The sequence below is a fragment of the Acipenser ruthenus genome, chromosome 47, assembly GCF_902713425.1.
Source record: "Acipenser ruthenus chromosome 47, fAciRut3.2 maternal haplotype, whole genome shotgun sequence".
In the NCBI taxonomy this organism is placed as follows: Eukaryota; Metazoa; Chordata; class Actinopteri; order Acipenseriformes; family Acipenseridae; genus Acipenser; species Acipenser ruthenus.
The window spans coordinates 8,819,426-8,847,242 of NC_081235.1; the positions used below are offsets into that span (position 1 = coordinate 8,819,426).

A 27,817-nucleotide genomic window follows, 5' to 3' on the forward strand; every position below is an offset into this window, starting at 1 on the left:
TCAGCCTGCTAGGAATGAGATCCCAGCACAGACTGAGAGAGTCTCCAGCGAGGGCTGCGGTTTATAGCAGGGTCGGAAATCAGACTCCTCTTGCAAAGCACTTTCACCCGTTCCAGGTGCATACGAGCTCGCTTAGCCCCAGTGTGTACAGGTAACAAGCTTAGGTGTGTCTTCTTATTAAACTCCTAGCAAAACCAGGAACGGATCAAACTGCTATGCAACAGGAGTCTTGTTTCCATCCCTGTATTGTCTTTTTAAGTCCGGGCTGACCAGCTGAACACAAGCGTGACCAGCAGGATAATGCAGTGCTGTCACTGCTGGGGGATCGTGACCCCTGCCCGATACACACACACACAGAGAGAAGGGCATCGCGTGCAGGTCAGCCCTGGAGCCTGCGAGACAGCTGTGTGGGGGATGTTGGGATTGCACAGAGAGAACAGGCACACCTCCATTCACAAGGTCGCTGGTTCATTCCAGGGCAGGCAGGGTTAGGTAAATACTGTCGGTACGAGCAATGAACAAAACTAACCCAACCCAATAAACTCCCGCCCTGTTCCACAGCCCGGGTGAGGGTCCTTACAGTGTGTTCCAAGCAGGTCCTGAAATGACCCCCCGCCCCAGTCAACAACTTGAGAAGAACTGGTTTGCACATTTCTTTCAACACCCAAGGGTTGGTCTCAAGGTGACTCCTGCAGGTATAGCATTGCAAGAGTGTCACAAGCAGGGTGTGCTGCAGCCACGAGAGAGATGAACGAGTGGACCCACCCGAGCTTGTTATTCTGTACACTGTGGGTAATCCAGCTCATATTACTAGTGGGGATGGGTGCATCTGCTCTGCACTAGGAGTCTTTATTTCCACCCCTGCCCGAGGGCAGTTTCGTTAAACACAAAAACAACGTCCACAGTAAAGATGTCATGCGTGTCTATCGCTCGTAGACTCCTTCCCCAGCACACAGCCTTGCCGTTTGCCCCGTGCAGCATGACATGAACTCAGTGGTGGAGCAGCACAGTAAAGAAACGCAAACGCTTCTCAAAGCCTGGTGAATTCCAGTTTCTTTTATTTATTTATAATTTTTTACAACAATTTAGTGGGATTCACAAAGGGTTAGTTTACAGTGAAAAACGTATGAATACACAAACTGTCTCCAATCCCAGGGACAGTTAAATTACAATATACACCCTAACACCAGAGTTAGGAAGACAGTAGCGCTTTCCGGTTCTTACACACTGGCAGCGTATCCACCGCGCAGGGGACAGCGCTGCGTATTCTCATCACAACGCCCAGTACAGCACCTTCCTGCTTGGGCTGGTCAAGGGGCTCTAGGGATCGCTTCTAATACAACAGCACCCCCTGGTGGGAAGAACATGAAACAGACCATTCCACGGATCTTGTGCTCAACCGCGGTTCTGTGCTGCCTGGATTAGTATGATATTTCTTTAAGACAGAAAAACAAACTGAAAAAATAAAGCTTTTTTTTTTTTTTTTTTTTTTGACCTGCCAGAGACAGTAGTGAATTAGTCATATAACTGTGACAGATCTAGCGATACTTCCTTGTAATGATGAATTCCACCTTGTTTTTCCCCCTCCACCCTTTAATAAGGTTGCTACCTTTGTTAGGAATGTAAAACAAGCTCTGCTTCCGTTCTGTAGGGTAAGAGTTCGCAGGAGGCTTGCTTATGGAAGAGTCTGGCAAACAGACAGGCGCCAAGCAAAGACTCACTCCAGTGTAAAAGCGAGCGTGTGTCTGTGTGGCACACGCGTGTTTTCAAACCCAGGTTACACGTTAACACCAGGGTGGAGGCTGACCTGCATTGCACTGTGAACTCACTGCAAGCACATCCACTAGTCCCTCTTCACAGCTCATCACAATGTAGTAGAGAAACAGAGGCTTGCAGTACAGCTGTATCTAGAGTGTGTAATATTGACCATCAGCCTGCATTCCCAAAACACAATACAAAACTGTGCTTTACAAAAAAAAAAGTTTATTATAAACCCCCCAGCAGAGACCATAGCCACAGCCCCCCCCCCCCACCCCTTCCCCTCCATGGATTTTAAAACGTAAGAAATAAAGCTCTATACATATCTGTACAAGTTGGGTAAAGTGCATTTAATGTTATTATGAGGGTTAAGCAAGTTAAATACAAGAGGAACAGAAAGGGACCACTGCCGGCAATACTGAAAACACAACCCCGCCTGGATTCATCATTTTAACATGAAGTGGAGAAGCTCACGAACCCACGACTCCACGGCTCAATTAAGGGTTACTCTCCACAGAGCAGGAAGGGGAAAAATAATAAATAAAAAAAAGCTAAAATTAAAATGACCCTTTTAAAAACAGGTCTTCAGTTCCTACCGACCCCCCCAAAAAAAAAAAAAAAATCTCCCCTGTGCCAACCTGACAATTCCAGATCAGATGCCTAACTTTAAAAGAGCAAATCTCTTTGCATCTCGTAACTCGAACCCCAAGAGCCAGAGATAGTTTTGTAACCTGATCTGATTAAACCGAGTGAAGGAGAAAGGGAATACTCCACCTGCAGCACCCAGAACACAATTCATGCAGAACTGCCTTTACAAGGATAGAAATAAGACTCCAGGTGTTACTACCAGCTTGGTAAGACACAGTGTGTCTAGGAAACAAGCACAGGTGTGTCTTATTAAACTCATGGTTTTAAAAAAAAACTAACAGGAATGGATCAACTTGCTATGCAATGGGAGTCTAACTTGCACCCCTGTATTAAAATGACGGGGTCCCAGCAATGTGTCCCATGCTAAACACGGACGCAGGAGAAGTAAATTCATTTCTTTCACAGGCTGTAGAATTCCAGTTAGTAGAGAATTAGCAGCTGCTCACACAGCTGGAACAGTTCACTTTAGTGACAAATCCAGCACCACAATCCAGGACTGGGCACAGCACAGCCCAATCCCTCCCAGACCAGGTCACACGCGTCAGGTTTTTTAATATTATTTCTTCATATTCTCAATATACTGTTAAGTCTCCCTAGTCTACAAGTTTAGGAATACATACATATTCATGGTTGCTTTCCTTTGTAAAGTCATTGTTTTGCAAAAATATTATATATAGTTTAGTCATTTACAAACTGGAGATCAAGCCATTCCATATCATCAAAAACTAAATTCTCTTTGTATTCTCTTACATCTGTTAAAATGCATTTATTTTTAATAGATATATTATACACACGCGCTCCGAAAATGTTCCCAATGGTCAAGTGTTTTAAAAAAAAAAAAAAAAAAGTGAAATACTGTTTTCATGGAAGCTGAACATTTATTGAAGTATCTTGTTTTCCAACAACTTCTAACCTTGCCCTCTCCGATCAGGAAAAAAAAAAAAAATTGGGTTCCCTTTAGCCTTCACAAAACCAGCACCATCTTAACACGACCCCAGCGCACACACCCCTGTGCATTTCAGCACACAAACAAACATCGAACAAAATCGCCACAGCGCTCAGCCCATCGGACACAGCGGCCTGTCCAGAACCCAGCAAGGAGAAAAATCACCACGCTGCAGAAACTGCAAACTGACCTTCCACAGCCAGCTGAGCACAGCCATCAAATGACAGGGAAGGAGCCCACGAGTGGAGCATGATCAGAAACAGACAGAGACGCTCCCAGATCCACAGAAACAGACAGAGACGCTCCCAGATCCACAGAAACAGACAGAGACGCTCCCAGATCCACAGAAACTGAGGATTTCAGATGCAAGAGGGGCTAGTTAGAAAGGCTTTCAGGTAGGCTGCATTTCAGGAATTCATTAAATCAAAGGAGGAGGTTGACAGTGGAACAGCTTACTGTAGTATTTCAGACTATACCTTCCTGGTACATCCCTTATAAAAGTTTCCTGTGGTATTTTTCCCTTGGTTACACTATACTATAGTTTACCATGTTTTCTGTAATGTTGACTATGCTTTACCGTACTGCTCTGGGCTTTACAATGCTTGCCTATGCTTGAGCATGCTTTCACTCTAGTAATCTTTTATAAGGGACAGTGTTAGCTGCAGGGACTCGTCCAACAAGCTGCACTTTAAAACACCACAGACCTCAGCGCCACCATCAAAGTGAGCTCAGCCTTAAAACTAGAGCCGTCCAACTGACTGGGTTTAATGTATCATTGCAGCGAGAGCTTCACAAATGTACCGGTTATTTAAACAAAAAAATGGAGAAATTAATTAAACTGGGAAGCAAAAAAGGGGACTGGTGCGGGACAAAGCGATTGAAGCACTCGGGGTTGTGCGAAGCATGCAGACGTGAATAAATCACAATTTCATTTATCTGAGTTTCACTGCTTTTGAACCCAAAAGGAGTTAGAGTGTCGCGTGTATAAAACGATGACCTTTAGGAGCAGCAAAGAAAAATAAATAAATAAATAAAATACAAAACGACTACATGAAATAAAATCGGGGGAGTCTATTTCCGTCCACAGCCAGCCAGGCAGGTTTCTGTAGCAACTGAAATGTGCTTCTAGTAAAGGGAGATTTGAGACGAGATGAACGAGCCCTGCTGCCTCCCAAACACTCCTTTAAAAAGGGAGCTCCTTCCATTGTGATCCCTCTGGGAAACCCCGTCACAGAACCTGCGGTTCCCACAGCAGAGAGATGTTCTATGAGCTCATTTATTTTCAGCTCAGATTTAGCACTGACGACCCGCACAGCAGTGGGAGTTCAACAGGAAACACTGCCTTCTGATACTTGGTTTAACTTGTCCGTAGTGGAGGACTACTTCCAGATTAGTCGATTCAAATACAAGTAAAAAACAAACAAAAACACACACACGTATAAGGCTTTCCTAACGCTGCAAACAAACAAAAAAAAAAAACCCCCACACACACGCTGAAGAATTCTGATACAATCAAATGTCTTCTGCAGCAGAGAAGCTTGAAGTGGAGCGAGGCAGCGAGAGCGGGCACAGAGAGCGCTTCAGGACTGCAGGAGGGGCAGGCTGGTGCTTTCCATTGGTCAGGTTTGGAAACCACACCCCCACAGAGGAGAAGTCAGGGACACAGGGGGCGCCAACATCTGAGCCAAACCCCAAACATTTAGGGGCGAGGCGAGGATGGACTTGAGAGCAGGAAGATGAAAACTGAAACCGCGAAACTGTTGAAAAACGAGGAAGATTCCCCCCCCCCCCACCTCTCCTCACCCCCGCCCGATTGAGAAATGACAGCAGAAACTCCACCCTCCTCCTCCACCACTGTGGCACGCTGGGGTCCCCTGAGCTGGAACAGAAGAGAGGGCAGGCACTCCTTAGGAGGGGTCGGGTCGTTAGGGGGTATCTTCAGTGTCAGGCGCTTGAGAATACGATGAGGAAGTTTGTATGTAGAGTTGTGTGTGTGTGTGTAGGGGGTAGATAACGCTAAGGGACTGGAAAAGGCTGTTTGATGTGATAGGGAAACTGGCTGACACAGCTTTTTATAAATTAATAAAAAAGATTGAACATTTTAAAAAAAAAAAAACAACGCACACTTGTAGACCCGATAAGGAAAAGTACTGATGCATCAGAATTATCAATCCAACATGAGAACCAAAATAAATTAAATAATAACAATAATAATAATAATAATAATAATAATAATAATAATAATAATAATAGAATAGAAGGGATAATACAATTATCCACAAGAGTTCTTAAGCTTCAGAACCTTCTATTTCTTTGAACAAGAGAAGAAAAAGAAAATCTACCTACGAGAAACACTTGTAGCGTTTGGCATCTCTTCTGTCAAATCCTTCCACAGTTTGGTTGTTTCATTGTGTCGCACCCCACCCCCCCTTCCCAAATATCTGAATTGGTTTTCTTAAAAAAAAAAAAAAATGCTTTTTAATCACAGGGCTTGTGTAGACCTGAACTTGAAATAATAATTCTAATAATAATACTAATAATGATAATAATAATAATAAAGGCGACACCCAGAACACATCTTGTAGCACATTCTCTCTCGTCCTCTTCCTTCACTCACAATGACAGCGTGCTGCTGCACCCCCCCCCCCCTCCCCACCACCAGGGGGAGTCGCTCCCCCGCCGTGGCTCCTTTGAAAAGGGGAATTCAGAGACAGTTCAGCCCAGGAGAGTGTCTCCACGAGCAGGGTCCAGTGACTGGGCAGCCCTAGTGCCAGTTCTGCAGGTGCTGATGGTCGTACTCTGCTATCAGTTTCTTTATGTGAGCCAGCTTGCTGTGCAGGTATTCACAGCGGTTCTTCTCCTGGCTGTAATCGGGATTACTCTGCAAAATAAAAAACAAAAATAAAAATAAAAAACACATCAAATTCATTTGGAGGTATTTATTGTTAGCAGTGTAAAATCACAATTTGCAAAAAGTATTTCAAAAGCCTTTTTAGGAAACTTGAGTTTACCTTTTTAATTTTCCGATACTCTTGTAAGATCTGATTATGGATTGTCTGTGAAGAAAAATAAATTGATACGTTACATTAAAGATGGAGAGCAGAGCGACGCAACAAAACAAAACCGAGGACTCGGTTAACCCTGACTGATGCATTAAGAGCACTACAGAAACCAGGAGCACAGGGCAGAGCAAGTGGAGACAGACCGGAGCGAGGGAAGGAGGGGATGTACCTTGTAAGTCTCGGTGCCCTGCGGCAGCTGTCTGAGCTCCGTGTCCAGCACTGTGAACTGCCGGGTGATGCGCTCGATCCTGGCGTGCAGGCCTCTGTACTCGTTGTACTCTGCGTTGAAGTCGTTCTTGTAACTCTGCCGCTGGTCTTGGGACGCGATCAGCGAGTATTTCCTGTAACGGGGCGACAGGGAAGTCTTTGAAACCTCAAAAGCACCACAGCTGCTACAACCTGGCCAGTTTCATTCTTTCAGTGTCAAACTGAAGAGTACACTCTATTATGTAGTATACATGAGAACAGGACACTTTTTTTACATGTATTTCTACACTATTATATTGCGTCCTTAACCCTTTCAGTCCTGCAGGACCGCAAGGTCCCACCTTATCTTGATTTCCTATGGCACATGTTAACATACAGTGCCAAGATAATAGTAGGACCTTGAGGTCCTGCAGGACTGAAAGGGTTAAGGACGCAATATACAAGCTGCTGCAGCCCAGGAGTCATATCTGAGCAATTCTCAAGCATGACATGAATGCTAAAAATATATAAAAAATAAAACACAAGAACATTTCTTTTAGCGACATTAGTAGAGTACTTGTATTGTTAAAAAGCTTGTCTAAGTAAGTTTGTAATCTTTGGTCCAACTCTATATGCAATCTCCGATTCCTCAGCCTGTTTGGAGGGCAGAACTTACAATAAATAGTCCGGCATCTCCGACGTTGACGTAGGAACACTAGAATTGCTGCACGCCCCATTCAGGTCTGCAAGACAGCAAAAATGATACAACGTTAACTTAGAGAAATTATAGATATGCATACGTGGTGAAATCTCAGTGAATGGTCATGCATGATAAAACCAATATTAAAAATATATTTCTATAACACAGTATGAGACTGATCTTCCAGGAATGCAGAGATTAGGCTTAAAAAAAAAAAAAAAAAAAAAAAAGGTTTACAGTGAACACTAGAGGTCGCTGTGGATCCACTTTCCAAACGCTGTTTCACACTCAGACAAGGTGCTCATGAAATACGCTTAGACGACCACTCCAAAAATATCAGCTCCGAGGCTGCTAGGATGTGCAGAAGTTAAGCGACGCATTACTCTGGGTTAAAGAGGAAGGAAGGCTGGATACTGCATGTGCGTGAAGTTTAAAAAGTCATTAAAAGAAAAGAAAACAAAAACACGACATACCCGTGCTGCTTTGTGGAACACTGCTCCCTTGCGCCTCCGTAATAAATTCACAGCCTCTCTTCGGTTCCGCGCCCCTCTCCTTGGATTTCTCCTTGTCCTTGTGCTTCTTGGATTTCTTCTTGGATTTCCCGTGCAGAGATGCGGAGGAGGGGGCGGAGGAGGGGGCAGAGGCAGGGGCTCCGGCCGCGGTGCTGGGGAAGGTTGCTTCGCTGGGCTGGGCAGGGAGCCCCGCGCTGGGGGCCGGGGGGTGGCTCAGGCGCTCTGCTGCCGCTGCCTCCTGCCCCTCGCAGCCGTTGTGGCTGGAGTCGTTGCTGACGTCCGAGAGGGGGTCGTAGGGCCGGGGGATCTCCAGCCTGTGTAAGTGGGAGCTGGAGCTCACCGGATCAGCCGGGAGCGGCACCGGGGCCCCAGGAGCACAATCCTTCCCATTGGAGGAGCCCAGCTTCCCGTTCAACGCGCCTTGGGCTTTGCTGGTCATGTGGGAGATCCGGGGCTTCTTATTGGCCAATGGGTCGATGAAGTCCACAGCCGGGCGTTTCTGCACAACGCAAAGCAGACACGGTCAGGAAGGGAATACGTTTATTTCTCTGTCTAGATAGGAGGAGGCACACACATTTCATATACTCATTTAAAAAGGACTGGAAACCAACATTTAAAAAAGAAGATTACAGATTACAGACAAATCAGCTAAGAAAATTAATTAAAAAAAAAAAAAAAACAACGAAGTAAACTATTACAAAATAAAAAGCGGCTTCAGTAAACTCCTGGCTAAGGAATTGCTTTGTTTCCTCCTCGGTGGAACTTTGTGTCCCCATCGAACCCTGGCTGGCAGTGTAGTGGGTGGCTGTTTGTACTGGCAGAACTGCATGTGCTCTTCTCAGGTCAGCACCCCTGCCCCCCCCCCCCCTCGTCACTGCAGGCTAGGCTGACCTGACCTCCCCCTCTCTTCCGGCTAGGCTGACCTGACCTCTGTCTCTGCAGGCTAGGCTAGGTAGGCTAACCTGAGCCAACCCCCCCCCCCCCCCCCCCCACCAGCCCTAGCACACAGCCCTACCCCGGGCTCCTACCTGAGAAGGAGAGGCGGAGTTGCTGTGCTCTTTGGGTGGGCTTGCAGGGGTCTCCCCTGGTACACCCAGGCTGTTCTGTGGCTGGCACATCTTCCTGTGAACAAGCGGCAACATTAGAGTAGAAATGAGACCAAAAAAATCAATAAAAACAAACCACACAATCAGACCGCTTCCGCAAATTGTTTCCAGTGGACCGTCGACATTTATTTTTTCCTACCATTATTTTTGTTTTGCCAATTTAGTTTTGCATGAAAATGTACAGATTTACAATACGTTTTACAGCCACAGTCAGATATAAGCACCGCATTACACAGCGATCCGCAGCCCGGATAACAGAATCGAAATCCACAGTCAGATATAAGCACCGCATTACACAGCGATCCGCAGCCCGGATAACAGAATCGAAATCCACAGTCAGATATAAGCACCGCATTACACAGCGATCCGCAGCCCGGATAACAGAATCGAAATCCACAGTCAGATATAAGCACCGCATTACACAGCGATCCGCAGCCCGGATAACAGAATCGAAATCCACAGTCAGATATAAGCACCGCATTACACAGCGATCCGCAGCCCGGACAACAGAATCGAAATCCACAGTCAGATATAAGCACCGCATTACACAGCGATCCGCAGCCCGGATAACAGAATCGAAATCCACAGTCAGATATAAGCACCGCATTACACAGCGATCCGCAGCCCGGATAACAGAATCGAAATCCACAGTCAGATATAAGCACCGCATTACACAGCGATCCGCAGCCCGGATAACAGAATCGAAATCCACAGTCAGATATAAGCACCGCATTACACAGCGATCCGCAGCCCGGATAACAGAATCGAAATCCACAGTCAGATATAAGCACCGCATTACACAGCGATCCGCAGCCCGGACAACAGAATCGAAATCCACAGTCAGATATAAGCACCGCATTACACAGCGATCCGCAGCCCGGATAACAGAATCGAAATCCACAGTCAGATATAAGCACCGCATTACACAGCGATCCGCAGCCCGGATAACAGAATCGAAATCCACAGTCAGATATAAGCACCGCATTACACAGCGATCCGCAGCCCGGATAACAGAATCAAAATCCACAGTCAGATATAAGCACCGCATTACACAGCGATCCGCAGCCCGGACAACAGAATCGAAATGCCTGTGCAAAGCTGTCGAATTCGGGCAGCGTTTCTCAATGCACAGACTTCATTCAAAAACACAGATCAACATTAGCAATAAAACCCCTTTTGCTGCTAATCTATTTTCACAGCATGACCCCAGCGACTCTCTTCTTAGTCACTCAGGAAACGCAGCGAGATTGCTGACGCGCGGATCTTGTGTTGCACAGTATTTGGAGCTCAGGCACTTGTGTCCCAACACTGCCCACTGTTACACAATCCTCCGTTACACTACAAGTGATACACTTCGTGACCCTGTGTGCGTGGAATACAAACAAGGGATGCAAGGAACACAAATATAGAATTTTATTTTACAAATACCCCCCCAGTTGCATGTTTGACTCGTTTGCCATGAGTATGCACTGTCGGAGATTCAGGATACACACCGATGTGTGCTTTTTTTTTTTTTTTAAGCTATGAAAAAGGTTAACGGACCAAAAACAGTATCTTGATAAAACCCAACATTCTTCATGCGTTTTTGTTTACGCAGTTCAACACATCCTTTTCGTGTTTTATTTTTAGCCTTGAGCCTCGCTGAATGACTCTGTTCATGAGGACATGGATTTTTCCATTGGGTTTTCTTGGAAGACAGCCAGCTTTATTAAAAGAAAAAAAAAAAAAAGTCAACACACCGCAAGTGAAAAAGCAGCGTGCGTTCTGGGGGTAAAAACCGTGTCAGCATCAGTAAACTGGTAGCTCATTTTTCCAGTTTAAAACAAGACTTCAGTTCCAGTGCAGCGCGGTGCTAAAAGGGATGATGTTATGTGAACTGGGCTCATTGTCGGCTTCTCTGCTTGGCAGTCGTTCTAGAGACCCCAGAGATCAGGAAGGGTTGGAAACTGAACTCTGGTTTTATCGCACAGTGGGAGAGGAGAGGAGAGGAGAGGAGAGGAGAGGGGGGTATGAGCTTTAAAAATCCATTACTCTGTACTTTCCTAGACTCAGCGCTTCCTTGTATGGTACAGTTCCCACATTTGCAATACGCTTTCCTCCCTTTGAAAAGGAGGTACATCGCAATGGATCGCCACTCTTCTCCTCTCCACGCTGGTCTGTGTGTATCGTAAGGCATAACCAGATCGCACAGCAACGGAACGCGGCTCTGTGTGCGGGGGTCTCAATGCAACGACCACGGGAATTCACTGCGCAGAACCCAGTCATGTTTATAACATCACATTATCAGTTAAAATGAGGGGGGGAGGGGGTCGCCAATATGACCCGGGTTCAATCTGCTCTCCACCGGTATCCCTCTTCTGTGGTCCACTGGATCTCTGTTCTACAGAACAGCTCAGTAACAACGAACAGCATGCTTGAGGAGGAGGAGGCTGCTTTTAGCCCACTGGGGATGGCCCAGAGGCTGGAGAAAAAGCCAGAACGCCCACATTAGGAGGCCAGTACTCCTAGAGGAGCCGTTTTACATTTGCTTTAAAATGGATGATTGAGTTTCACTGCTTGTAAGAGATGCTGAATGCTTCAATCTTTAAAGCAGGATCCTTGCTGTGCTGGTTTAGGGGTGCAGCGAGCGCTCTATCCCTTCCACAAGCTTCTAGAGTGTTACATTCACAGGGTTGTGTAACAGATTAGAACATCATGATGTTGCTCCGAATGCCCTTGCACCTTCTGCACTGATTTTTGTTCAGAGCACTGAATATGCATAATTATATATATGTGTGTGCAGTAATAAATGATGCTAGGGAAATCAGCAACAATTTCAACAAGGATCCATAAAGTATTAATATTTTAAAGGGTGACCATCTTAACACCAGTGTAAAGCTTGTGTTAAGAAATCATACAGTAAGCTTTCTGTTCAACACTGCAATGTTCTGGCCTGATTCCAAAGACAGTCTAATGCTGCTTAGAAGAAAGTGTCTAGAAAACAGCATTGACCGTCCGGCAACTACAGGGGCTGGAAAGTGGACTCTTTCTTTGAGGGGGCAGTGGATTAAAAGGTGGAGCTTCTGTGTAACGAGCGTGTTGATAATCCACATGCCACGCTTGTGTTGTAGCCTAGGGCTGCCCAAGCCTGGAGAGCAGGGGCTGGGCGATTCATTCACCTGACAAGTATCCTCTTCAGCAGCTGCTGGTCTCCCTCGCAGTATCCAGGCCAGGCTTTCTGCACTTCTTTAAACATCAGGTCCTTCAGCGTGTAGGTGCCGTCCTTCCCATTCAGATTCGCCACCTGGAGGGAAGAAAATCAAATATAAAATAAATAAACCCCGCCTCAACACACAACCCCCGGCCATCCCACTTCAGTACTTGGCACACGTTTCAATAACATTTATTTTTAAAGGAAGTTTAAAAAGTTTTAGGGAAGTGTTCTCTAATAAAACGTTCCTCACCAGACAAGCCTACCCTTGTGCGGCCTGAAAGACTTCTGCTTAAATGGAAATTTAAACAATTTCTAGCAGCGCCGTAGCAGAAGGGTTAAGGGCGTTAACGGTTGGGGTGTGGGTGGCCGGAGCCCAGGGGGTTGCTGACCTGTTGCAGGAGGCTGTCCAGCGAGTCCTTGTCCTGCTGAGGGAGCCCATCCTTCTGCAAGCGCAGGAGGAGTTCTGCTTTCCTGTAGGGCTTCAGTGCCAGCAGGTGTATGAGCCGCTCCCTGAAGGGCCTGGGCGAGGCCGCGCTGGGCATGCCGCTGCTCTTCTTCAGGGTGTTGGCCATGTTCACCGGCCGGGCCTGCCTCCTCGTCGGGGCCACGTCGATGTTGCCAGGGGCCGGCTTCCGGATCTGCACCTTCTTACCTGAGCACGAGAGGAACCAACACATCAGGGGTGACTCGCTACACGACAGCTTGATCCACTCCTGGTTTTGTCAGAGGAGTTTCACGATGACACACACACGAGCTACCGATACTGTAATGTTGTTGAAGCTGACACCCTGGGATCCTTCAAGAAGCTGCTTGATGAGATCCTGGGATCAATAAGCTACTAACAACCAAACGAGCAAGATGGGCCGAATGGGTCCTCCTCTCGTTTGTACACTTTCTTATGTTCTTATACACCACGGCTAATCAGACTTGTGTTAAAACCTGGAATGGGTGACACTGCTTTGCAGTGGCAGTCTTGTTTCTCTCCCTGCACATATAGAATATACAACAAGCAGATATCCACCCCATATGCAGAGGTTAGAGACAGGGGCGGCGTGCCACAATACAAGAACGACGAAGATACGGGGATGATGTTACAGGACGCGGTACGATACAAGCAGATATCCAATCCACTGGCGGCTCCGATGTTTGAGTGGGGAGAAAATCTGCTTGCATACTTAACAGAATAATCAAAAACGGTACAGCTATTGTAATGTGCTGTCACTACTATCTGATAAAGAAATTTCAGACTGTTGTGTCACATCAATATCAAGGCTCTATATTACATATAGAATACCATATAGGAGCTCTGCCCCTTATCCACATGGCTTTCTGGTCACTGGCCTTTAAAATCAGCTTGCCTATACTGTAATCTAAAATTTAAAGAACAATTAACAGCAACCAAAAACTTTTCAGATGGCTGTATAAACATCGATGATGGGGTTTACTACATAGTGTAAATATTATTAGAAATGAGGGCTGGGCAGAGTAGAAGACAGAGGCCTACATTGTTTCTTTAAAAAAAAAACCCACACACTGCAGCGTTTTTTGAAAACAGTTGGCAAGCATTTATTGACAAGCGTCGCTTCCGAAAACTGAGATTAAGAAATGATTTGTGGTGCCGGAAACGCGAGTGCTGCTTAGCGCTGGTTACCTAGCGCTAGAGTCTGCTGGAGGAGGAGCTACAGTTATCTCTACAACACTGAGCTCTGACCACCAGCTTCCTCTCACAGCGATCCCCCGGTCACATGGCTCTGCTCACCAAACCGAGGGGCAACAGCAAGACGGGTTTATTTACTGTGCCAATTCACTGAAATAAAACTAGGTTTACATGTCGAGAAAGCGGTCTGAAAAAGACTGAATATTTCAGTTCAATTGAAGATGTTTTGATTGAGCGTTTGAAGTTAGGGGTCATCTGTTCACTGTATTTCAAACCGAGCTATCGCAGGGAAGCAGGGCTTGTATAAGGTTTCTGGAGACGTACTATCCACTGTGTGCAAGCATGTCCAAAAAAAGTGTTTTCCAAAGCTCTGGTGATCAACACATTATTTTGAGAGCTTCCTTTATATGTTGCAAATACAATCTCACTCGCCTTCATCACATTGCAGGTTTTAATACAAGCTTGATCAGCTACAGCACATAACAAAACACATCATAGTAAACAGGAATGGACCTTACTGCTATGCAGTGGGAGTCTCATTTCCCAGCACAGACAGACAGACACACACACACACACACAGTATAAAGAGAAGAAGGAGCATGGCACTGGCATTCTGTCCCGCTGTGTCCTTCACACACACACACACACACAGAGCCCGGGGCGATACTCTGATCAGAAGCTGTCTCCGGGCTGACAGGGAGCCGTCCAGGGAACCATGAGAGAACAGATCTCCGGTGCTGGCAGGGAGTAACCTTATCAGCTTAAATTATACAGCCTGGTTACAGGGCAGCTACAACCGACAGGCTGCTCCATACTGTCTGGGAACAAGAGAGTCAGTGACTCGCAGGGTGGGGGGGCGGGGGGGCCAGGCAGAGAGAGGCAGCTTGACCAGCGCGGACTCAGAGGGAGCTGCTGGAGACTCACCTGGAGGAGATCATACAGGAGCGCCTCTGCAAATCAAACAGGGGCATCTCCTGCAGGGACAAACCTGCTTCCACTAGGGCTGGGCAATAATAACATTATCACGATAATTATTATTACCATCATTATCATCTAATATGTTGATTCCCAGTAATTGTGACTTGTTAGTAGTTCTCTCTCTCTCTCTCTCGCACGCCTCCTTACCCACGTATCTCCCTCCCGGTTTGATAACGATTGCCCCGCGGCTCCGGGTCTCCTCCTCCACCTGTGCCATGCTCTGCCGTGCTTTCTGATAGGAGTCGTCCGTGGCACACACAGTGATTTTATCCTGTATCCCGCCCAGGCAGTCCAGCTGAATGCTCCCGTCGCTGCAAGAAAACCCAAAGCAATTAAAAAGCAGCGGCAGCAGCAGCAGCATTTGGGGCTTCTTATTGCTTATTGCCTACCTCCCGACTCCTCCACCCCGGCTCCCTGGATGAGGAGCTGGGAACCTGCACTGTTTGTTTGGTAGAGCAGTCCTGCTGCCCACGATCACACTGCAACAAATCTATTGTTAAACCCACTTTACTAACGACTGCCTTTGAGTGATTAGGATGATAGTTGAGCTTATTGTTTATGTTGAAATATTCTTTAAAAACGTGAATAGCTATTCAAGCAACAAGGACGGAAATATGACTATTGCATAGCAGTTTCACCCATGCCAGGTTTTACTACCAGCTTGATTAGACTTGCAGAAAGACCTCGCAGATACAGTGGGATGCTACATTGAGGTTACACAAAACAATGTATTAAAAAAGTCTCCCAATCTCAGAATGTAGCACAGCGATATAACAGTGTGTAGGGAACAAGCTCAGGTGTGTTCTATTAAACTGCTAGTAAAACCAGGAATGGATCAAGCTGCAGTGCAATGGGAGTCTTATTGCCATCCCTGAAATATTTAAGAGCTGGTTTCCTTTGCGTGATATTTAATGATCCAGTCACTCATAAACCGCGTCACATGAACGAATTCGAACATGGGTCACCACCCAACACATTAAGCTGTGTTTGATCAAACATTTAAAAAAACAAAAGCGTGTCCTAGCACCTCTATTCAGTGCACCGTTACATCAATCTCAACCTTTTGCAAGAGGAAATTCCCATTAGTCACATTTAACCACTTCCCAGAAACTACAGCAATTCAGAAACACGGTATTAAAGTTAAGAGTTCAACGGGTTTGCAGTGCCTGTCTCACTGGGGAGTGTTGAGCAGTGCTGGGTGATGACACTGCAGAACGGGCTGTCTCGCTGCGTACCCACCCGGTGACATACTGCTGCATGCAGTCGAAGCTCCCCTGGGGGCCGTCCCGCCCCACGTTGGACAGATAGAAGCTGAAAGTCCGCAGCTCATTCGGACACTCCGGCCTGGGGATTGAGATTTGCTGTTGGGGGGGCAAAAAATTCAAATCAATAAAACAAAAAACACCCAAGGAAAAAGCAACAGTGCTCTTTAAACCTTTCCAGTCTTTCAATATTAAAAAGTCCCGCTAATGTTGGGGTCAGCCACCTGCAGGGACGGAGCTCCCATTGCAGAGCAGTTCAACCCATTCCTGGTTTGATAAGACACTCCTGAGCTCGTCACCTCTACACTGCGGCTAATCAAGCTCGCAGTGAAAGCTGGAGCGGGTGAAACTGCTGTGCAATAGGAGTCTTATTCCCATGCCTGTATTACTACAAGGTGTGTGTGTGTTAATATACTTTGTGTGCTGTATGCAAATTCCTCCCCCACCACCACCCTGAAAATGTCTCTGCTTATTTTTAGCTTCAGAGAACATGCTCTCGTCTCCGGCTGTGGATCTGCTGCTGAATCTTAAACCAGGCCATGCTGATTTCCAGAGAAAACCTCGAAACATCAAAACCTGCAGGTGCTGCACCACTTCAACCGCCACGATCCAGAAATAACACGCGGATGCTGTTACTACTGAACCCGAGACCACAAGGTGTGGAGAACGCCTCCTTCAGGTCTCGCTGCACATCCAGAGACGATGCACAGGGGGGGGGGCCGTACTGTAAGCAATGTTAGGCAGCCACTAACACTAGCTCACATCAAAAGATTATTTATATATTCAAATTCTAGAGCCAGTGGGCTGATTTAAAAAAAAAATTAAACTTGGAAAAAGACCACACAGTGGGATTCTACACTGAGGTTACAAAAAAAAAAAAAAATTCTTCCCACCCTTCTGAATACAGCACAGCGATAGAACAGTGTGTAGGGAACAAGCTCAGGTGTGTCTTATTACAAACTCACAGCAAAACCAAGAATGGATCAAACTGCTATGCAATACTAGTCTTATTTCCATCCCTGATTCAGCTGTGAATGAACCACAATTATTGAATTATGGAACGCTAGTCCCCCAGCATTAGCAGAGTTTGTCTGGGAGTAAGCTCAGATTAACTCCTGCAGCCTGACACATGGCATTACGAACCCCCGCAGACACACTCTCCTTCCTCCAGCCTGGGGGGGTTGCTATCCAGTGCACCCCGCGGGACAGCACAGCGCAGCTTCCCTTCAGCTGTGGAGAGTCACACTGCACAGGGTGCTCTAGAAACCATCCCTCCCCCTGTCCACACACACACGGCCTGCCACAGACACACTCATATAAAACAGCAGTGTCCTGAGCAGAGCATCCTGCAGCGCTGGGGAATCTACCAGGGTGTCAAACCGGGTACGTGATTCAGAGAGCCGACAGGAAACGAAACTGTAAAGAATGACTCAAAGGCTTCACTGGTAGACTCCAAGGAACTGGATGATATGCAGTGAGGAAAGCAGAGTCTGAATATGGTTGCAGAACAGATCAACCCCCCCCCCCCCCCACCGTCTGAATCATTCAAAGGCTATCCTTCACATACCAACAGCATTGTGCAATAACCATTAAAACAAAAAGAAACCTTACAGAAAGAAGTAAAGGAACCTGGAACCCCTTCACTGTAAAACAATGAGCCACGTCCACGTGGAGCTAAACCCACAGAAGCAGCCGTGAGGAGCCGGTCACAACCCCCTTCACAAAGCAACATGGGCCCCCAGCTGCTTCCCTGGACCCCCCCAACCCCCCCTGCTGCTGCTGCTGCTGCTGCTGCTGCTGCTGCTGCTGCTGCTGCAAAGACCTGCAAAACAAAAAGCCCTTTCAGGCTGGGGCTCGGGAACACCCCCTTCTTCAAAGCAGAGCCTCTGGTCCCTCCAGGACGCTGTGATTAATTAAACAGCCGACAGAAGCAGGGCTCTGCAGGGTCAGGCCATTCCTGGCAGAGGACTTGCTGTCCGCCCACAAGGCAGTCCGGCGAGGTTGGACGCTCCACCGTTCTTTAGATGCCAGATAGAATCACACCGCCTTGCACAGCTCCCCATGGCGACACCGGGGGGCTGGCAGAGCCGGCAACTGGAAAGAGTCTTCATTAAAGACATTCTAAACAATTCTGTACAGCTGAAGAAAAAGCAACTGATGAACTCTCACTGGTGAGTTCAGTTTATCAAAATACTTTTCTTCATGAAGTGTTTCTAGTGACTGATGAGTATCCTGTTGGATCCAGACTCCTCTTGGATAGAGAGCCGGTTGCCGTTTTTGAATTCTCTTTATTAGACAAATAAATATTGTTTGCTTCTCCAAAAGCAATGTGCTGTACAAGCTCAAAAACACCCTACAATTAATACTGATTGCTATTATTGCTGCTAATCATATTCCCAGTGCATCAGAAATCAATATGAATGCACAAAGCACGTTCAATAATATTAAAGTAAATCATTTGATTAATTTCCCCTGACTTAAAACCTTGTGCAAAATCAACCACGTGCAATTCTAGACATCCGCAGTAAAACTGGAGGAACACGCAAGCACACACAGTCACTGGGGAAACATTTCAAACCGTTTGAACCCTAAATGATTACAGAGCCGCTCTGAATCTTTACGTATAGGCCGCGTTTCAAAGAAAAATCATTAACAGCCGTACAGTCACACGGAGTGCAGAAGACTTCTAGAATCTCCTGCTCAGGAAGCGCAGGACCAACGTTTGTGCTGAAATCAGCCCAGCTATCGATCTTCACACAGGCTGTGGATTAATTTCATAGCCAAACGGGTGAGCACTTTCAGCAACTGATGTAGAAAAATCTCTGCTCATGTATTACACTTCCTTTAGAAAGCAAGCCAGCCAGCCGGCCAGCAGATATTCCTGTATTAGTCACAGTAAAAACTGCAAAGCATCAGGGCTTGGAGGCTTCAAGTAATAATTTAACCCCTGGCGCACACCTTCTCTCCTTGTTCTGTTAAAAGGGAGAGGAAAGCCTCAAACCAGGCAGGATTCCTGTGCACAGTAGAAGTTACTTTTACTTCTCAGCTCTCGTACCATGATGTCACTATAGCAACCCCCTCCCCCCTCCCCCGCTAAACCTGCCGCACGTGACCCTGTCTAATCTGATCAGAGACTGACTGTGGCCGGAGAACAGGAGGTCAGGCAGGTCACTGGGGATCACTGCGACAAACTGGACAGTAAAGTAGTCCTGCAGGGGTGAATTCCAGTAGGAACGGTGTAGCTCGTAATTCAATCGCAATCACAATTGAAATCGTGTGTTGTTAAACTCGCAGTAAAACCAGGAATGGTTCAAACTGCTATGCAATGGGAGCCTTATCTCCATCCCTGAGTAAACTTCAATATTACACCCACCCCGACATTCAGCATTAGGGCCGCCATCTGCAGTGCCAAACTACTCGCCGTTTCATTTGCTACACATCAAAACACTAAATCAGAACAGCTGGCATGAAAGAAAACTGGGACAATACAAGTCTAGAAGCAATTAAACTGTTTAATAAAGAAAGAAATTCAAAAGGTACCTCCGGTAGCAAGGTTTCACTCAATACTAAACAAAGAATAATGAGAGAGACTGGCATCTTCTTACCCCCTGCTTCCCGGTGAATCGGATCGACGGCCGATTAGACAAGGAGCTCTGGAAAAGAAAAACAAGAAATAAAACAATTAGCAGACAGCTGAACTGCTTCACGTTCCTGGGATGGGATCAACTATATACTCTCAAATAAAATGATGCGCTTATGCAGGCAGCAAACGCAGCACTTTCAAGATAAATGCAGAAAATCTATATTTGGAGATGGGAGGGGGAGGAAATAGGATGTTTGTATGTGCAACTTATAGAAATACACAACACTGAAATCTATCAGCAGAAGTGTCAATTTGAATTTATTAAGATTCTGTCAGTATTTCTGAAGAGCACATGAGTATGAGGAACATGCATTACAACCAGGAGAGCCTGTGCAGCCTTCATCTGCACTAGCAGAAACGTCATTTGAAGAGTGAGAGAGATACACCTCTTAAAGGCAGTAGAGCGATCAAAAAGATGCAAGTAAAAGCCATCAAGGGACGACGCACGTTCCCTGTGGCTATCAATCACTGCAGTTTCCAGTGTGCAGGGTACAGCTGCATATTCGTATCCTCTCCAATAAATACAATGAAAAAAAAGTTGCACGCTGCTTTACTTGCTGCAGACCGAAGCGTGTGTTTGCAGGATACTTCGTTTCTGGCAGGGATCCTGTATCAATAGCTCATCTGCAACGTATTTCCAGGCTCTGGCTGTGTGCAGGGGCTCTGCCTCACTATGCAACGCGCTGTAATACAATCTAGCCTCGGCTCTGAAGCTTACACTCGCAGGTCCACAGCACAGACGGAAAATAAAAACCTTTCCAACCCTGAGGGTCGTCCTGCAGGGCTCTGAGCTTCACGCTGACCAGACAGACCAAAAAAAACACCACCTCGAAATAAAAAAATACACCAGTGAGACACGGTTAGAGATGTTGGTTTTGTCCAAGTCCAGTGCCTCTAATGATTTGGATCAATGGAATGGCCCCCACCATCTCACAGACTGATTATTATGACTTCTGGAATTTTAAAAGCAGGGATGAAAGGCATTCAGAATTATTCCATCCACACACATGAAAACAAAGACTCCCACGACAGTAACTGCAGCTACACCATGCTTAGTACCGGCACACACTTATTTGCCTTTGAATTACAATTGTCCTAAAGTCTGCCTCCACTTCCATCTATGTCCTCTGGTCCTGCTTTCTGAACTGATCTTAAAGTATTGGCTAGGGTTAACTTTGTCAAAGACTTTGATCAAGTCCTCCCTACAGTAATTCATATTCCAGTGGTCTGGTCGATAATCGCCACTTCATCCCTGCTGGCTGTGCCAATCCGTGGGCTGCAGCCAGGAGCCCATGCTGCTCTGATGCAGGCACAGCCCCAGGCAGCCCAGCACAGAGCGCTAGGCTCAGCCGGTTTATTTGAATGGGCTGCTGACAGGTCAGCATTCTCTAGGACTGCAGCCCCGAAAGATCCACACGGCAGGTGGGAACACAGCGCAGCACTCGCTCGCAGGCAGGGGGCAGACACAGGCTACACACACACACACACACACACACACACACACACACACACACACACACACAGGCTGATGCAGGCTGCCATGGGTTTAACTGATATGCTAGGAAAAAAAAAGGGGAGGGCCATTTCTATAGGTAGAGGGACAAAAAAAATCTGAAAGAATGTCCCATAATCAGAATGAAAATAATTTCTACATGTTTAAAAAATGACCAGCTAAAAGGTAGCCTAGAGTCAAACAAGATATTCTGTTTCCCAGTGCAGGAAAGATCCCTGTAATAAATGAAGGCACCGAAGACTGGGATGTTAAATAAACTGTTCCTCTCTTAGAACCTCTCCTGTTAGTAACCCTGCAGACTCCCGCATGACGAGATTCATTTCACAGCAGACTTACGTACCAGAGGGCCTCACGGCTCACTCCTGGCACCTGGTCATTTCAATCACACACCCTGACAAGTGCAGTTCCGAACCCCAACGCACAGGACACAGCGAGCGACAGCATGCCTGCACCCCAACGCACAGGACACAGCGAGCGACACCGTGCCTGCACCCAAACGCACAGGACACAGCGAGCGACAGCGTGCCTGCACCCCAACGCACAGGACACAGCGAGCGACAGCGTGCCTGCACCCAAACGCACAGGACACAGCGAGCGACAGCGTGCCTGCACCCCAACGCACAGGACACAGCGAGCGACAGCGTGCCTGCACCCCAAACGCACAGGACACAGCGAGTGTCAGAGGGCTCTTCCACTGCTCTGACTGATGTTTTAAAGAAACAGTCCTGCAGGGGGCGGGGGTGGAGAAGACCTCCACAGCATTCCTCGTGTGTGCATGTGAACAGAGAGCACAAGCAGGCTGCCTTCTTGCCTTTGCGGGTGTCAGGTTGGAGTGTGTGTGGGATTGTGGAGCATGGGCAGGCAAATCTCAATTAACCATTTCTCCACCACTTTAAAAAAAAAACACTGCTGTAAAGTTATTAACAGCTGAATCACTGAATCAGAGATCAGATGCCTTTCAGGACACCATACAGGTTTGATTTGACAAAATAATAATAATAATAATAATAATAATAATAATAATAATAATAATAATACTAAATATTTATTGTGGTCTGCATTGAGGCACGACTTTTCAAACGGCACAGACAAGAATCACGGAGCGATTATCTAAATTGCAACACTAACCTGCGACATGATTGCAGGGGTGAACACAAGCTAGTCTCTGGTTTCACGTTTCATGAAAAACTCATCTGATTCCCTGGGTATACACGACAGATAAGGAGAAAGAAACTGGCAGCAGGCAATGCACAGAGGCAGGTCCTCCCATACTGGGGCGTGCGCTCGCTCACTCGCTCGCTCATTAATTGGTAACATGACCTACATTTCAAGAGGACTGCGGCGGTAATGTGTTTGTCTGTGCGAAAGAAAAACTGTTGCTTTAGGAATCCAGCCCCAGCACCGGAGCACAGTGAGGGGCGAGGGGTTTAAAAGCACTGCATCCAGTGAGGGAGCACAGTGAGGGGCGAGGGGTTTATAAGCACTGCATCCAGTGAGGGAGCACAGTGAGGGGCAAGGGGTTTATAAGCACTGCATCCAGTGAGGGAGCACAGTGAGGGGCGAGGGGTTTATAAGCACTGCATCCAGTGAGGGAGCACAGCGAGGGGCGAGGGGTTTATAAGCACTGCATCCAGTGAGGGAGCACAGCGAGGGGCGAGGGGTTTACAAGCACTGCATCCAGTGAGGGAGCACAGCGAGGGGCGAGGGGTTTACAAGCACTGCATCCAGTGAGGGAGCACAGCGAGGGGTGAGGGGTTTATAAGCACTGCATCCAGTGAGGGAGCACAGCGAGGGGCAAAGGATTTACAAGCACTGCATCCAGCCCTGGCACCAGCGAGGGAGCACAGCAAGGGGTTTACAAGCACTGCATCCAGCGAGGGAGCACAGCGAGAGAGCATAGCGAGGGGTTTACAAGCACTGCATCCAGGGAGGGAGCACAGCAAAGGGCGAGGGGTTTACAAGCACTGCATCCAGCCCTGGCACCAGCGAGGGAGCATAGCGAGGGGTTTACAAGCACTGCATCCAGGGAGGGAGCACAGCGAGAGGCGAGGGCTTTACAAGCACTGCATCCAGTGAGGGAACACAGCGAGGGGTTTACAAGCACTGCATCCAGCGAGGGAGCACAGCGAGAGAGCATAGCGAGGGGTTTACAAGCACTGCATCCAGCGAGGGAGCACAGCGAGAGAGCATAGCGAGGGGTTTACAAGCACTGCATCCATGAGGGAGCACAGCGAGAGGTTTACAAGCACTAGGAGGAGAAGCTGCTAATTGGCACAGGATTTCCCAAGCTTTTGTTCCAGTGTAAAGTTTGCTAAATATTTCTGCAGTTCACATCAAAACCTCCTTACGCACCAACCAAGCACCACTACAAGTGAAATTCAAAGCATGCTGCAGTCACTGCTTTGCACGGATTCGCCACAAGCCCCAGAGCGTGAGGACTCTTGCAGGTGTCGGGAATAGAGGATTTTAAAAAGCTGCCAGACAGAGCTCGTTAACCCATGTCCCGTTCACACTAGGAACGAAAGCACTTCATACTGCACTACCTCCGTCGTCACTGACTTCGCTCGTTTAAAAACGTGCCAGTCAGGAATCTGAAACCACGGCCGCTGTGAAGGTCCAGGGAGCAGCTGCTGGGATGCACGGCACTGAATTTGTCCGGTTACACAAATCGGTTCTCTCGAGTCACGGCCACGTTCAGAGCGATGATGACGATAGCCCGTGTCATCTCCAGCTTAGACGTCGACCCGAGTGAGTGTGCCAGGCCCCTGGGCACCCCGAGGAGTCAAAGTAAAAGGAAGTTTATTCGTGATGATCGACTCGTTCCGCGTTGTCTTTCTTAAGCACAGCTGTCTGGGTAGACTTGCTTAAGACTTGTTCCTTAAAACACTCAAACCTATTTTGCTGCTGCTGTGTCCTGCGGAAAACACATCGCTCAGCACATATTGTCCTGAACAGCGCATTGCATTCCGAGTTAGGAACGCGATCTTTAAAAAAAAGAAAAATGAACTTGCACATCTTTCCAAGTATAACCCATCTGGTACTTCATCCATTGATGATACCAGGAGATTTTCTAATGAGATCACAATCGCTGGCATGGATTCAACCCTGAAGTGGTGTGAAAACTACAGAGAGAGAGCGAGAGAGAGAGAAAGAGTCCACATGCGACATGCACAACGCCTCTGACACTGCGCAGCACACCCTGCAGACACGCTGAGTGAGCTTACAGCATTTCTAGGAGCATGAGCTCAAGCACCAATCTTCCACTTGATTTTGCATCAAATAAACAAACAAACTCACACCCGCTCCATACGCCCTGTCCTCATTCTCTCGAGGAAGAAATGTTTGCTGATTTCGCATTTATTAAAAATCCGCAAAATTAATGTGCTGTGAAATATATTATTCATACATGTGCTGTACATTAAAAGAAGCGCAAACATTTACTGCAGCAAAAATGGACCCTGAAGGCCATTAGCGAAATTAAGTTTAATTAAAAAATCCTGTTTTACAGTGTCAGACGCCATCGAGCTTGTTATTGAAGCGTTCCTCTCCTGCGAGAGACCCTACAGACTCCAGCACTGAGAAGTGAGATCCGTTCACAGAAGACATCTCCTGTGAGAGACCCTACAGACTCCAGCACTGAGAAGTGAGATCCATTCACAGAAGACATCTCCTGTGAGAGACCCTACAGACTCCAGCACTGAGAAGTGAGATCCGTTCACAGAAGACATCTCCTGTGAGAGCCCCTACAGACTCCAGCACTATGAGAAGTGAGATCCATTCACAGAAGACATCTCCTGTGAGAGACCCTACAGACTCCAGCACCAGAGCAGGATAATAACACCCCCTCACGAGCCAGGAAACCCAGGGCTGTACCCGAACCCTAACGTGCAGGACCAGAGAGAGCTTCAGCCCACATTATAAAAACACAAAACGCAACTCCTCCCTAGCAAAGAACCGGTTAGGTGGAAAACCAAGCGAAAGTTGTTGAACACGGTTTAGGCTTCTTTACTCCTTCGTTGAGACACAGCATTGCAGGTCCTTGAAGTTCTTCCTTTGTAGGGACAGAAGTTCTGAGAAACAAGTCAAGTACACAAACATTTCAGCACTTGTTAACATCGCCTAGTTCTACCTGCACATCCAACGGGAAGCACAAGTAAACAACATCTGTTTAAGGACACAGAACACCGTCTCAAAAGAAACTCCTCAAAGTAACAGCCAAGTAACACACACACATTCCTTAGCTGTGATGACATGTGAGCTCCACAAAACACCCAGTAAGCAATCCGGTCACTCTGCTCCGCAGCAGCTACCATCCTTTAATTGTGGGCTAGTGAAGGAGAGCCCAGGCCAGTGCATGCAGCTGTGCACAGTAATCTAGATAAGCCGACTGCAGCAGAACCAGAGTGTCCGATATCTGGGCACTCACCCCCAGGCACTGGGCTAGCCGGGCTGAACTGCTGCACAGCTTTACAAAGAACTGCCAACTACAACTTTCAAGAAGTTACTGAAAAAAACAAAGTATTATAAAAACAGATCACACACACATACCTGCCTACCTACATACAATGTGCTTGCCTGGCAGTCACTGTAACTGTGTTTGTTTGGCAACACAACGCACTTAACGTGAAAGTGGTTTGCATTCACTTTCAGATTCCTCTCTCTGCTTTTGCAATCTATTCATTCCACTGAAGTTTAGCCGCATTTTGCAAATTGCCGTTAACTCTGTGCTTCACACAAGCAGCCAACATATTTTCTAACTACGGAACTTCCTAGATCTGTCAAACTGCCACCATGTTCTGCAATAGCCATTAGCTGCTTTCAGTTTCTGGACTCATTTATAGGAAATGAACATATATTTATACAGCATTATCTTTCCACTGTTTGTTTGTTTTTCTAATTTAACCGACTCTGCGATTCTGTGGTATGAAAGGCACTATCCTCCTTCAGTCACTGCGTGTATAACTGCACCATGTGAAGTTTCCTATCTATGTATCTATTTTATAAATGCATGTTTTTTGTCTTTTTCCCCCCAAAGTTTTGGCAGGTCAGCTTCTCGAACTCCACACCGGCCCACCTTTCAGTCCGATTTGATCAATCTATTTTAGTTCAGCCGCTTCCTACACTAGAGAGAGTTGGCTTCAAAGGATTAAGAGCCATCATGACTGTCGGTCACACTTTCTGCAACACAACAGGGGGCGCTAGCGTGGCCAAAAACACACGTCCCGACGAACCTGGACTCTCTCCTCTGCGTCAGGCTACGCAAAACACGCAAAAAATGTTTTTTTTTTCACCGCAATCACAACCACGTGGTTTATCAAACTCGTCACGCTGATGACGACAGCAATAAGAATAAACTTTCTTTCTGTTTCAACTTATCCAGAATAGATAGCCTTACGTGTGGATCCGACATTCTGTTCAAATAAAATTCGACTTTATTTTTTTACTGTATTCAAACTGTGATGAAATGCATGCCGTTGTACAGCTAGCACCGAACCGCGTCCTCTCATATCGCAAGCCCCCAAAAGGAGACGGCGCGCTGCTGCGTTTATTTTTACCAGCTTTGTACCCAGTAAGTTGTTGACCTGACTTGGCCAGGCAAGTCGCCCGCAGTCCAGTCCCTGTACCGGTGAGATACAGGACGGCTGGCGTTTGTTTTCATCAACTACTGCAATATGAACTTCAGAAAGTACTCGCTTACCGGAAATAAGACGAGAATCACATTCAAATCCCTCTCCGGACTGTCTCAATAATAAGTGACGAAACCCGACCGTCCCTAGTCTGAATAACTACGCGTTGTTATGTTGCCAAATGTTTTTACAGAAATAAAACTTCAAAATCAAACCCCTAGTTGAAAACTAAAATAAATAAATAATAATAATATCACCAAGTTTAGTAAATTAGTGAATTCATTTAGAATGTTATATAAACCTACATTGATGAATCTAAAGTCTAAAAAAACTAAAATCACACATTTAAAATTAAAACAACAATACAAACAGACGCTTAACTCCGACTGGGGAATCAAGTGTCGCTGTCAGATTGCAATTATAATATAATAATAAAACAGCTAAGGGCTGGTATCGATATTTTTTGTATTGACAATTTTTTGTTAAAAAAAAAAATAAACGATTTAAGACCTTTTTTTTTTTGTCAACATGATGTGTGTCTCTCTCTCCTCAGGCGCGGTAGTTTAGCGGTTGTGTATAACAGCTCGGTTCAGGAGAACTAGTTTGAAACTGCTTTTTTTTTTTTTTTTTTTTTTTTTGATCGGGGCAGGTGTTGTTGAGTTCAGAGTAGCTCGTATTTATCTCCGCTAAGCCACCACCGCAAATTCAACACAGAGAGAGAGACACATCCAGCCAGCCTCCCTGCCCTGTAACAATTGCTCGACTCCGGTTCAGTAAAAGGCGAAGTTTTAAAAGGCAGCGGCCTCGTCCCAGCACTTACCTTGCTGTTTTGGTAACCCTCGAAGGCCCTCAAGGCGCTGTCAGTCAGTTTAACGTGAAATACGGAGACGTTGCTGCCATTACTCACTCTTCCACAGGACAGTCCGTAGCTCTGCTCCTCCTTCAGCGCCGCCATCTTGCTACCATTTCCACCACCGCGCTCCTCCTCGGCGCCGCCGCCGCCGCCGTCACGCGCACAACACCCTC

At 46.7% G+C, this 27,817-nt stretch overlaps 1 protein-coding gene across 2 annotated transcripts; it reads right to left on the reverse strand.

The window, feature by feature from the left end:
* Positions 1-1,037: 1,037 nt before the first annotated feature.
* On the reverse strand, positions 1,038-27,789 carry LOC117401444 (RNA polymerase II elongation factor ELL). 2 transcript variants are annotated; one of them, XM_059013923.1, is made up of 12 exons: positions 27,612-27,789; positions 19,614-19,661; positions 15,986-16,107; positions 14,894-15,057; positions 12,501-12,763; positions 12,077-12,201; positions 8,841-8,934; positions 7,774-8,311; positions 7,277-7,343; positions 6,584-6,755; positions 6,364-6,408; positions 1,038-6,233 (listed from the first exon to the last, which is right to left on the reverse strand). In XM_059013923.1, exons 1-12 carry the CDS (start codon positions 27,744-27,746, stop codon positions 6,117-6,119), a joined length of 1,890 nt encoding a protein of 629 aa, XP_058869906.1. In that variant the 5' UTR covers positions 27,747-27,789; the 3' UTR covers positions 1,038-6,116. The 2 variants fall into 2 exon arrangements, with proteins under 2 accessions (XP_058869906.1, XP_058869907.1); XM_059013924.1 differs by having other exon boundaries at positions 27,699-27,785.
* Positions 27,790-27,817: the final 28 nt, after the last annotated feature.

What these genes read in the sequence shown, in the direction of transcription:
- LOC117401444 (XM_059013923.1), bottom strand. Translation starts at nt 27,746, where the DNA reads ATGGCGGCGCTGAAGGAGGAGCAGAGCTACGGACTGTCCTGTGGAAGA. An exon ending in CTGAAGAGGATACTTGTCAG is followed by an intron (nt 8,935 to 12,076) that starts GTGAATGAATCG and finishes GCTTGTTCACAG; the next exon opens with GAAGATGTGCCAGCCACAGA. An exon ending in ACTCCGCCTCTCCTTCTCAG is followed by an intron (nt 8,312 to 8,840) that starts GTAGGAGCCCGG and finishes TGCGTTGTGCAG; the next exon opens with AAACGCCCGGCTGTGGACTT.